The sequence below is a fragment of the Macrotis lagotis genome, chromosome 4 (assembly GCF_037893015.1).
Source record: "Macrotis lagotis isolate mMagLag1 chromosome 4, bilby.v1.9.chrom.fasta, whole genome shotgun sequence".
In the NCBI taxonomy this organism is placed as follows: Eukaryota; Metazoa; Chordata; class Mammalia; order Peramelemorphia; family Peramelidae; genus Macrotis; species Macrotis lagotis.
The window spans coordinates 268,828,120-268,841,145 of record NC_133661.1 but is presented as its reverse complement, the minus strand read 5'-3'; the positions used below and the strand labels follow the sequence as shown (position 1 = coordinate 268,841,145).

Below are 13,026 nucleotides of genomic sequence, written 5' to 3'. Positions count from 1 at the left end.
TTCCTGGGAATGAAGTCAAGTAGAAGAGGAGTCAAAAAAAATTGACAAAAACACCAAGCATAGTCGCCCATTGATTAGAATTAAAAGAAATGACTAGTTTCTAGTGCTTTCTCTTTTCATCTCTCCAGATCATGAGTCACATAACTCTTTTTGCAACTTTCTGTGAACAGGAATGATGACTTGTCATGGCAGCTAAGTAGTACACTAATCCAGGATAGCAAAACTCCTAGAAAAGTCAAATATATTAGTTGTCTGTACTTTTTCATCTCTAATTCTTTGAAAAATGGCTTTCATCATCTCCTACTCCACTGAAATTTATCTGTGAAAGATCACTAATAATCTATTGCTTAATTGCTTTCTTTTTTGTTTTCTTTTGTTTGCCTGAATCCCCAGGACAAAAGGGGGGGGGAAGATTCTAAATCGAATATTTCTTGCATTAAGGATCATTTTTTAAGTATGAGAGGGTGGAAGTTCTTGAGTTCCTCAGTTGGTGCTTGCTGTACTGTGTGAGGTAAACTAGCTCTCCCCATCTGCTCCCCAAAATTACAGCATGGCACTATTTAGAGAAGAGGACACATACCAACTTTTGATTTTGTTTACCAGAAAACATGAGCTTTGAGAGAATACCTTGGATAGCACAGAGTTGAGTTAAAAGGTCAATTCAATAATTCAACTGTTTCTTGTTTTAATGGCTAAGCATCATCTCAGGAAAAAAGATACAGGAGCTATCTATTTAGACACAGGTGATGTTTGTCCCTCATTCTAGAAGAAGATTATGACATGACAAGCACATAAGGATTTGAGTGAGGGGATGCTGTGCTAAAACACTAGTCTCACTTTTTCCTCCAGAAGCATCTTGCCAGATATGAAACAGAATGACTGGCTATGGTCCTAGATGCGAGGCAATTAGGGTTAAGTGACTTGTCCAAGGCCAACTAGTAAATGTCAAGAGATTGAGGGCTACATTGGAACTCCCACTCTTTTGAACTCAAGGCCAGTGCTCTATCCACTGTGTGCCACCTACCTGCTCTTTACTTACAGATGATATAGATGCAAATAAATTGGATATATATATATATATATATATATATATATGTGTGTGTGTGTGTGTACATATACGCAGGTTTTATAGATGTAAATATATATAAATTTACATCTTTATCATTAGATACTTTTGAGTCTTTTGAATTTTAAGCATTTCTAATGTGTGGAAACAATAAATGATTGTCATACTTAACCTACTTTGTACATTTTAAAACTTTTTACTCCCTTATATGGGTAAAACCTAGACATGAGTTAAATGTAAGCTTTAAGCAATTCCATCTGACGTTCTAAAGAATTTAAAAAACCTAACTTCTATCTTTAAGGGTCATGATCCCATAAGACTAAAGCTGGATTTTCATACATGGAGCCCAAAATTCCCTAAGTGGAAGAAGGCAAATACTAAAGATCCCCTGGAACCAGTGGATCTGTTGGTTCAGTAGCAAAAAAATCTCCCATTCAATTCAAACCTGGAATATGTTCAGTGGAAAAGTACATATATCTATACAAAATACCTAAAAGCTAATTTATAAATACTGTTCTATTTCATTTAATTTAAAGTCAAATCTGAATATTTAAGCCTACTTTTGCTCTGTCCTATGGTTTCCATCACTAATGCCGGGTTCCTCCTGAATATGTTATTATCACAACAGGATGATTACTTATCCATTGGCAATATGTATTAGAAAAACAACTTTAAATCCTTGACTCAGTGACAGTCAGTGTAAGAATGTCCTCTGAAGAATGGTACCCCTGAATCTGACTTAACCAGGGCTTTGGCAGCAGGCACAGACCTCTGGGCCCTGACACAGCTGCATATAACATAAAGTAATTAAAAGCCCAGATTAAAATAAGAGCTCCTTAATAAAATAATCTTCAGAATCAATAATAAACTAATATAAGAAAGCCAATTTCATTACTTTAAAGTTATATCTAGTAGAAAAGACACAAAGTATAAAAGAAAACAAGTAATATTTCTTTATGGAGAGAGTTTAATCAATATTTTTCATTATTTTGTACAATTGCAAATATGAAATCAGAATAATTGTCGTAGTAATAAAGTTCCATCCTTTCTTTTCTATATCAGAACACATATGACAAATCCTTACAAGCTCCCTCTCTTCTTCAATTCCTCACTTCAGATCATGTCAGTAATATGCTACATTCTCTTCTCCATTGTTCTAATGTAGTCTCAAAGAAAAGACAGTCCTTCAGTGACCAATACCATTGTTCTAATCCCCTAAATAAATTTCCCTTGACCCTACTATCCTATCAAATTATTACTCTCTTACATAGCAAAACTAGAAAAGTCAAATATATTAGTTATCTGTCCCTTTTCATCTCTAATATCCTGAAAAAAATGGCTTCCATCATCTCCTACTCCACAGAAAAATCAATGGAAAAAATCTGTGAAAAATCACTAATAATCTATTGCTTAATCCAATGACTTGTTCTCAGCCCTCATCCTTTTTAGTCTCACTGAATCTGTTTCCTAAAACATGAAATGAGGGGATTGGGCTAAAAAAAATGCTAAGGTTCTTTCTTTCTCTAGATGGTTAATCCTAAAATATCCATAGTATTTAATACTCTTGTAAATTCATCCCTTCCCTCTGGATACGCTCTCTTCATGAATTTTTATGACTACTACTATGTTGTAGCTCTCATCCATCTTATCTGCCAAGTGACTATTATATTATTTATATTATTTTATAAATTTATTATATGCCCCCTTTGCCGATTTCATCAACCATATTTCACACTCTGTAGAAAATTTCTTTCCTGGGCCTTCTCTATTTTCCCCTTATGCTTTCCTTGTGATCCTACCAGTCCCTAAGGATTCAATTATTACCTTTAAGCAAATGAATCCCAAATCACCATGTAATTTCCCTTCTAAGACTCATCCTTCTGATTTCAAATCCAGCCTCAAACATTTACATTCTGTGTGAACCTAGGCAAGTCATTTAACTCTGTTTTCCTCAGTGTCCTCATCTGTGAAATGAACTAGAGAAAGAAATATCAAACCACCTCAATATCTTTGCCAAGAAAACTTCAAATAGGGTCTGAATAGTCAGTCATGACTGAAATGACCGAACAACAACAAAGTATTTCCACAAAGAGTGATTAAGTATATTTATGGGCTTGAACATATCCTGTATGTACCGCTCTCCTAAAACCATAGCTCATGATCCTTCTTTGGTAAGAAAATCTTTAATAGTAAGCCAATTTTTACAACTTTCTCATATCAAAGGCATTTACAAAAATGTCCTAGTAAAAACATAAGAGAATAAAATATCCTCCTTGACAAACCTAAAGAATATTCTTCAATAAATACACATAATATTATTCAGAATAGTAGGTACAACCTTAAAATACAATAGTAATGAGACATGTAAAGGGCACATATGAGGCAAAGACAGCTCATGCCTCTGAATTTGCTTTGTTGTTTTTTTCTTTAATCATTACCTGTGTGTGTGTGTGTGTGTGAGAGAGAGAGAGAGAGAGAGAGAGAGAGAGAGAGAGAGAGACAGAGTGAGAGAGATTATTTCTTCTCCCTCAGCTATTTTTAGGAGAATGTTCCTTCCACTACTGTTCTCTAGAATAGAGTAGGGCCACACTTCACAAAACTATCCCTTGCCTCTGATGTTTCATCTTATCCAACTGCCTTAGCTGCCACATTTACTTCTTCCAGTTCATTTTACACATGAGGAACTGAGGCAAACAAAATTAAGTCTTCTGTTTAGTATAGCACAGCTGCTTCAACTCACTTTAGGGCTAATAGATTATCTACTTAAAAGTCTCCAGGGGTGTAGTCAATTTTCAGCAAGCAATCCCAATATACCTATCCAAAACAAAAAATTTTGTCATGAATTTACTTGGAAAGAGAGCTTTCTGGATATTTTAACTGAGTAAGTAATTTCAATTGTTCAAAGACCAACTCATTCTCCTCAAACATATTTAACTATAATCTCTTTCCTAAACTCTAACCTGCCATCTCCAATTGCATGTTCCATGAACCTAACTCTACATATCCAAAACAAAATTCAGTCACTTTTCTCCTAGTTCCCCCTTCCTCCAACATCTCTATTTTGGTTGAGGGTTCCACCATTCTTCAGTTACACTGGGGTGCAACCTAGGAACCATCTATGAAACTTATTCTGTCTCTTCATCACCAATCTCCTTTTTTTTTTTTCAATTCATGCCACAACAACTCTACTCCATGCTTCACAACCTCTTCCTGGATCTCATTGCATTTTGTATTCCACTTTCCAATCCATTTTCCATACATGTGCCAAGTTGATATTCCTACTTCATCAGAACATTTCTAGAACTTTTCATAATCTGTCTCTTAGGAGATTCTCTCTTCCTCGGCTCCTTCTCTGACTCTAATTGTCACTGGTTCCTGGGTACAAGTAATTCTTTGAGAAACAGGAATAGGGAATATGCACATATAGCTCTCTAGGGAACTGAATTGTGCAGATATATAGGTATCTCCATCATTTATGTTTCTTATCTCCTGTAGCTCAGGAATGTGAAGTATGATGGGAAAAAAAACAAAGACAAGAGGAATTCTCATCTTGTCAAAGAGACACAAGAGGGAGGAAAAATCTTTTCTGGGGTAAACATAGGCATATCCATGAGATCAAAGAATCCTAGTCTGGCTGGAATGGAAAATGAAATAAATAAATGAAATAAAAGTGAAAGAGTAATTTGAAATCAAATTGTGGGGAGGTAATAAATATCAGTTTTTGCATTTTATCTGGTAAACAAAACTTGCAAATTATAAGGAGAAAATTGGAAGATTTATCTTGCACATTAAAAGATGAATCTGGTAGTGTCAGATTAGAGAAGGGGTAGACTGAAGATAGGTTTCCAGAGAAAAAGTTATTATAATTATTTTGGTGAGCAGTAATTAAAACTTTGGGGTGGTAGCTGTTAAGAACAGAAAATAGGGTACAGAAAGGAGAGATATTTAGAGAATAGAATTGGAAGGTTTGGCAAATGATTGAATATTACTCTCCCATTTGTCCCACATTCAAAAAGGACTCCTAGGTTATCTAGCCTACAGTGACTGAAAATAACATCATAAAAATCAATAAGCATTTATTAATCATGTTCTAAATTACAGAATTATGCTAGGTACTCACAATACAACATAAAAAGTAAAGTTTTGTGATTAGAATTAATATAGAGATTTATAAAGGAAGTTGAAGAGTATGTTTTGGATGTAATTAATATGATGTGCTGATTAGATATATTAAGTTAAATGTGTCTAGCAAATTGCTTTATGATGAAATTGGGGCTGGATATAGAGAAAAGAAAGTATCTCATCTACACAAATGAATATAAAAACAAACCTTTAAGGAATATAAGAACATACAGGGAACATACAGGTTTAGGCAACTTAATAGAAGGAACTAGAATAGAACAGAAGGAACTTTGGCTTTACAAACCTCCTTGGTCCTTAGTTTTTTCATCTGAAAAGGAAGAGGATTAGATTAGATATCCTCTGAGGTCTCTTCTGACTCTAGATCTATGATCATGTGATAGGAACAGAAAGTTGGGAAGAGACTCAGGAAAATGCAATGTGATAAAATCCAAAGGATCTCAGAAAACAAGAGTCCATCCAATGATAACATATGTTAGTGTATAGGTCTTTTAGATTCCTATTGACCCTTCCTTTGCCATAAATATAAAACAACTGTAATTATGATTGAAATTTATATTAAAGTTTTCAAAGCATGTTACATATTAATCTATTTTAATTATAATTACATTAAAATGTACAAAATTATCTATATGCTTTCATTAATCTATGTCTGTCCTTTAAACTATCAAGAACCCTAACAGCAACATGGAAGTGATGATCAACTCTGATGGACTTGCTCATTCCATCAGTGCAACAATCAGGGACAATTCTGCACTATCTGCAATGGAGAATACCATCTGTATCCAGAGAAAGAACTGTGGAGTTTGAACAAAAACCAAAGGCTATTACCTTCAATTGCGGGGGGGGGGGGGGGACCATTATCTTGTTATCTAATTTTACTATTTCTTATACTTTATTTTTCTTCCTTAAGGATATGATTTCTCTCTCTTCACATTCAACTTAGATCAATGTATATCAAGGAAACGATGTAAAGACTAACAGACTTCTGTGGGGTGGGGGGAGGGAAGTAAGAATAGAGGAAAATTTGTAAAACTCAAAATAAATAAAATCTTTCTTAAAAAAAGAATAGATGAACTAAAAAAATAAAATCTTAGTACATAAAGTAAGAAGAAAATATTCATTATCATAGTTTCAATAGAGTACCATATTATAGAATCAGAGTACCTGGCTTCATTCACAAATTTATTATGCTCTATGTGCCACACCTTGGTCAAATTGCTTAACCTCTCTATGTCTCAGTTTTCTCATCTGTAAAATGATGATTTTGGACCAAGTGACAAAATAACTTCTAGTTCTAAATCTATGATTGTAATGAATGAAAAGTCAATATATGAAGAACTCATGAATTCACTGGAATAGGAACTTCCTTCTCCAAGGCAGAGTTTAAGCAACTTTGCTATTATGGTCACATAACTAGTTTTAATGTGTTGGAGTTTGAAACTTAGGTCTTCCTGACTCCAAGTCCAAGATATTATACATTATATCATGATACTTCTCATGATAGAATGTCATGAACACAAAATTATGATAGGTCTTAATTTACAGAGAGTAATAAGGTTGAAACATTATTTGGCTTATACATGTAATCTGGTTTAAATCCTTTTAATGCAACCCGATTAGATGAAGCCACCTTTATGGCATGTTGCTACCATTTAAAATGAGAATCTGTGATAAGAAAGAAAAAAATGACATAAATATACACTACTAAAGGGAAAGATAAAAATAGGTAACAAAAAATGCTGCCTCTCACAAAACTACTGATCTGCATAACACTGATGTACCTAAAATAATAATCCAGTGTCATAGTTCCCACCTTCTTCATTACCCCAGGGAGAAATTATCTGAAGGAAAAAAAATGTGCTAGGGAATATATCCTTGACCTCTTCAATTCTTTTTACTCTTCATTTGGAAACAAACCTATTTTGTTCTTGTTGTGTTGAGATTGCAAGAACAGAATTTAGGATGATAACATTAAGGATTTAGAAAAGGTTTATGTAGTTAGGCTATTCAACACATTGAAGAAAAATCCTCCATTGTGACACTGCAGAGGATACCTCAGTACCCTGAGAACATTTTCAACTTCCTAAAATCTAAAGTATACCTAATTTATTAAGTACCACCACAGAAATCCCCCTTTCTAGCGACCTATTGCAGTCAACCTGAATAGGTGACTAATACTCTGCACATGATGACACATAAGCATTCATATCTGCCTTAGTTCTCCTACTTTTACTGTCAAATTCTGCTGTCCAATTTCCTTTCCAGAAGTTCAAATAAGCTAGAAAGATGGAGTGAGGTGAGTGATGAATAAAAAGTGATTCAGTTTATCCTGAATGATGATTCAGTTCATACTGACAGATGGAGAAAAGGACAAAAGAGAAGGAGGGAAAATAGAGGAAGCCTGTTCTTAGCCACCAGCACCCACTGTAGGGCAAACCGGATACTAACTTTACCCTGGAAAGACTATGAATGGTAGCAAAGCATTGAAGTTCCTGAAAATCCTAGATTTTATTTGGTACCTTATTTTGCTAACCATCCAAAAATACTACTGTAGATAAGGAAAGCAGTGACAAAGTTTGAAGAGTAAAGAAACCTTTGCATAGCCCTCTCCAGTCCCTGGATCTGTGATCTCTGACTTTCAAGAATGAACTTGGCATCCCCAGCTATGACACATGAACCCCACTTCTTAAGTAAATGAAAGATCCCGCTAATCTTGTTCACAACTGGGGGCTCCCACGAGCCCTAGTGCTGATTCATTGATTTCTGGCTGCAGTTGCAGCTCCACAGGATATCGCCCCCAGGAGTCTGTTTCAGGGCCAAACACAACATCGAACCTGCCTCCGGATCTCTCTCTCTCTCTGCTTTTTCTTCCCCGTCAACATCTTTTCTGAATCCAAAAGTTACACTCTCTTTGGAAGTCAATGCAATGGGGTGCGCGCGCGCGTGCGTGTGTGTGTGTGTGTTTGTGTGTGTGTGTGTGTGTGTGTGTGTGTGTGTGTGTGTGTGTGGTAAAACAGAAGAATTGACATTGGATTTTAAAGTATCTCCTCCAAAAAGAAACGTTATTTCTCTTTTTCAGACACATAGATCTGTCTTTCCTAGAGTAAAAGGAGTGGAGCTGCAGATTTGGGTTTGCAGGTGAAAAGGAGGAATTCATGACCTGGACCCGGATTGAGAAGCTTGGACTTCGCTTCCATTCATTCATTCGTTCTTTCCATTCATTCATTTATTCCGTTCATTCACATAAACATGTCCCTTAATTGTGCTTGCCAGTGGGAATCTTGACTTTTCCCTCCCTCTGCCCCATAAGCTAGAATTCATGTTAATGGTTTTCACAAAGCCAGAATCAACTGTCCTGCCATTCCCTTACATCGAAAACGAAGGCATTTAGAAAAAAAGGGGGGGGGGGGTTGGGGAAATAGGAGCGGAGAAAAAGATAGAAAAGTGGGTTATATTCTTATTTTTTCTTCCTGCTCAGAAAGCACTGGGCTCGAAACAAAGTACCAGCTCTCTATAAAAGCAAATTCTAAGTCGAATTGAGTCCAAACCTATTCACAAGCACAATTGCAATCGAACCTGCTCCACATAACTCAGAGCCACAGAGGCCTGAAGAGCAGATTTAAACCCAATCTGCATCGCGTCCCTCAGCCTCCAAATTGTCTCCCAAGAACAAGATGAATTGTAAATCAAATGTCACTACAGGAGAATCTTGACAGGCCGCACTGAACACGTATTTTCGTTCTTTGCCGTCTCAACAGCATACTTTAACCTAAGAATTACAAGGTCACGATCGCTTAACTGCGGAAAAGAATGAACAAGGATAGGTTGTAATTCTACTCACCATACACTCCTTGGCCAGAGATTCCCTCCAGGAGAACTGTCAGCATCCACAGGAGACTGTAAATTAAATCCATCTTCACGTGAACATGAACATATCCACCCGAGGAAGACACGACGGAACCTTCACAGGCCCAGAGCTCTCTAAATCCGCTGAGGAGAAACCTCCAGCTGCCTGAAACTGCTCAGATAAAGAGGGAAAGGCAGACGTCCTTCTCAGGCTGTAGCTGGCGGAACGCAAGAACCTAACGCGTGCGCGCGGGCGCGCGGGCGCGGACACACACACACACACACACACACACACACACACACACACACACACACACACACACAAACTCTACAATATACTATCCCTACCTCTCCCCTCCCCCTGCACCCGACCCCACAAACATACCCAGACAAACACACAGAAACACACTGGGAGGCTGGGAAAACGCAGACAAGGGGAGGAGGGGGAGAGGAGGAAGGATAGGAAGGAGGGGAAGGGGGAAGGGCAGCGATAGGAAAGGAAGGTTGGCGATTGCAATGCTCTTCCAGGAAAGTTGAATTGAGCTGAATCTTTGCAGCGGTGGAGGCTGTTCTTGGCCGCGGCGGGTGGAAGAAATACGCAGAGAGATTGGGAAAAATCCAAGATTCCTGCCTTCAGGCCGATATCCCAAAGTGGTATCTGAACGCGGGCAGAGAATGGGCTTCCCTTCCTGGTCTTGCCTTTAAAAAGTAACTCGCAATGGTCTCCTGAGAACCAAGAAGCTGCGGCCTGCTTGATCGCAGTTTCGGGCTCCCATCTCAGCTGTCTTCCCCGCACCCATTCCATCAGTTGCCATTGCAACGCCAATCCTGTTACACGATACAGACTGGCATAGTGGTGCGGGTGGAGGAGGTCTAGGAATGGAGTGGTAGGACTGAAGATGGGGGATGGGGTTGGAGATGGCAAGGGAGGAGACAGGGAAACGGAATGGGAAAGAGATGTGTAGTCCCTTTTAGCCGCTGCCGCTGCTGTTTGCCACAGCTCTCCAACGTAGCCTTAAAGCCCAACTAGGGTGAATATAGCTACAGCTGATAAAACGAATTTCGGGAGCAAAAATCAAGGTCTAGACGTCGCCACAGTCAAAAATGGCTGGAGGAAAAAAAAATTTCAAGTTGAAATGATATGTGCACACACAGTTAAGCACATACAAAATGTTCCTTTCCCTTTAGAGTCTCCTCCTCCGGGCAGAGGAAGGGGTGGGGAGGGAGGAAGGCGGTGAAGGGAGTGAATAACTGAATAGGGAAAGACAGATTTTATGGAGTTCCCTGGCTTGGTTGTTTTAGCCAAATGTTGTCATCCAAGGTGAAGCTGGGAAATGCTCCTTGGGATAAGAAGGCCGTTGCATCTCGATGCAAGTTGACCAAATAGTGCCACAGCAGAGTCCAGTCGCTGAGGAGTTAACGGGAACTGGGCAATGAAGCTGAAGAGAAAGGGGCTGGAAATCTGGAATCCCAGTGTGAGCTTAGATATATGCTCAGGAAAGAGAAGAATGAGCTAGCAATAGAGGAGAACTGGAGTTGCTATGGAGGAAAGATGTGAGTGGTCACGTTGCTCACTACGTGATGAGAGCTGGAGATGTTAGCCGCAGCAGTTACGTCAAAGCTTGGTGCAAGTCTATGCTGCTTTTTTCCTCTCTTTTTTTTTTCTTTTCACCCATTTCCTTGCTTATCTTCCCTTCTGGCTCACCCTTTATGACTTACTCCCTAGATCATAGGACAGGTCTTTTATCCAGTTCACCTTCATTTTCCCACTGTCTGTGGTCTCCAGAGATCATCATTGTGAGTCGTTAAAGCACTCAATCACAAGCAGGTTAGCAGTATTGGGCCTTTCTACTAAGATCTGCAACTGCAGATTATCATTTCTTATTTACAGCATTTTATTATTTTTGTTCAGGGTCTAGTCGTTAAACCAAGCAATGGAATATGAATAAGGGAAAATGAATCAGAACCTCACCCCAAGTCCTAAAAGATAGGCCCTAGATTGCTGGGGGGAAAAAAAACAGGACACGTAACTAAAGCAGCCAGTGTTTCTTAAAGCTCTGTCTTTTTAAATAGAAATATCACTACAATAGATAAAATCTCTCTGGCATAAAAACAGGTAAGTTTCATTCATGTGCACAATGGGTTCCATGATATTATACTAAAGGTAGAGTAGTGATGATAGGATGAACAAGTCTATCAACTTAGTATAGCTGATTCCATTTTGTTTTAATCCTCTGAATTCCAGACATCTGGATTATATAACTAAAAATATGGTGGATCTCTGATTCACACAAATTCTCAAATCTCTCCAAAGTAAGAATTATGTAGAAGACAAAAAAATAGTATCAATTGGGACTGTGGACACCAAGAATACTAATGAAATAATAATCAGATGAGCAAATGGTAGAGAAGATTAGTGCTTAATACATAAAATACAACAGCTCTTTCCACACTGGGCACCATTCTCTGTCAAGAAGTATAATATAAGTGACATAGTGGATAGAGCATCAGCCGTGGAGTCAGGAGGACCTGAGTTCAAATTCCAACCTCAGACACTTAATAATTGCCTAGCTGTGTGACCTTGGGCAAGTCACTTAACCCCATCAAAGGGGAAGGAATCAGAAAGTGAACAGTAGGAGAATATAAGGAAAAATGACTAATATTACTAAAATGTTCAACAGGAATAATGTTCATTTAAAAATCTTGAGCAATAACAGATAAACAAAACAGAAAAGAATATGGTCTAATAATATAAATGATTAAAATATGTTAGATATTTTAAAATAAAGGGAAATTAACAAATGGTTCTTGAGTGAAATAAGTAACAAAAGTAGAATTTATGAAGTACAAAAATAATTGACAGAAGAGAAAAAGTTGAATCCACAATGTCAAATTTCATCAAAGAAACAAGAGAAAAATATATTAATGAGAATGCAAATATACAGAGGTGAAGGATATTATGGAAGAAAAAAGAAAAAATAACTTTTAAAAATTAATTAAAAAATTACCTCTATACAAGCAAAATATTTTGAACTTTATAATAAGATTAATAAAGAAACATTAAATATTGTAGGTCTCTCAGAAGAACACTAAGTTAAAAGAAAACTGAATAGTAAATTCAATATTATAAGAAAATTGCCTGGAATTTCTAAACAGAAAGGGAAGTGCCAAATCACAAGAATTCACAGATTATTTTTTTTTAATTTTGAAAAATCCAAAACATATTGTAGATAATTGCTTCTTTTGAGTATACTACAACATTGATGGATCCATAAAGGTCGTAAGGTAAACACAGAGACAGAATGGAGTGAAATGCCAGATTCAAATCAAGGGAAGTAAAGAAGAGAAAGTGATCTCTACAGTCTCAGAAAATGAAAAGTCTTCAAGGGAGAAGGTGAGGGGGAGGAGTGTGAGTAAGATTTAAGAAGGTGAAAGACCTTAATCTGGGGGATGGGTGGGGGGAGAGGAAAGGAAGTAAGGGATATAGTTCTACTGCTGAATGTTTCTATGGATGAAGAGAGATTGTCAGTAAAGATAGATTTAGAAATTTACACCAGAGGAGGCCTGGAGAATTTTGTGCTTAAAAACTTAACTTGTCCTGGGGGATGAGAGTGAAAGAACATAGATACAAAGAGGAGATTTTCAAGCAAATGTAGGGGAAAAAAAGATCAGTAACAGAAATCTATGGATCAATGATGGGCTGCATATCAGGATCATAGTGGGAAAAGACTTCTCTTAATACCTGCAGTAATTTACATTGTTCTGGAAGTGAATTATGATGGAAAATGGAAATCCATGCGGTAAGTCTTATAAGGTAATGGCAGAAAATGCCTAGAGAAACTAGAATATCTTGGAGGCTTTTATAAAATAGATTCATGAAGGTCATGAACCAGAGAATTACTATCTAGAAAAAAAAAAGTATGAATAATGAAGAAAATGAAAGGAATTCTTTTTTTGAAAGGTGCACCAAA

The 13,026-nt window shown here is 37.3% G+C and overlaps 1 protein-coding gene across 1 annotated transcript in view; it reads right to left on the bottom strand.

Moving 5' to 3' along the window:
- Positions 1–10,574, bottom strand: part of MDGA2 (MAM domain containing glycosylphosphatidylinositol anchor 2) — a 701,528-nt gene extending 690,954 nt beyond the window's left edge. The window contains exon 1 of the mRNA XM_074236282.1: positions 9,051–10,574. Within this exon, the coding sequence (XP_074092383.1) occupies positions 9,051–9,123 (73 nt within the window). The 5' untranslated portion in view covers positions 9,124–10,574. The remainder of the gene's footprint in view (positions 1–9,050) is intronic.
- Positions 10,575–13,026: the final 2,452 nt, after the last annotated feature.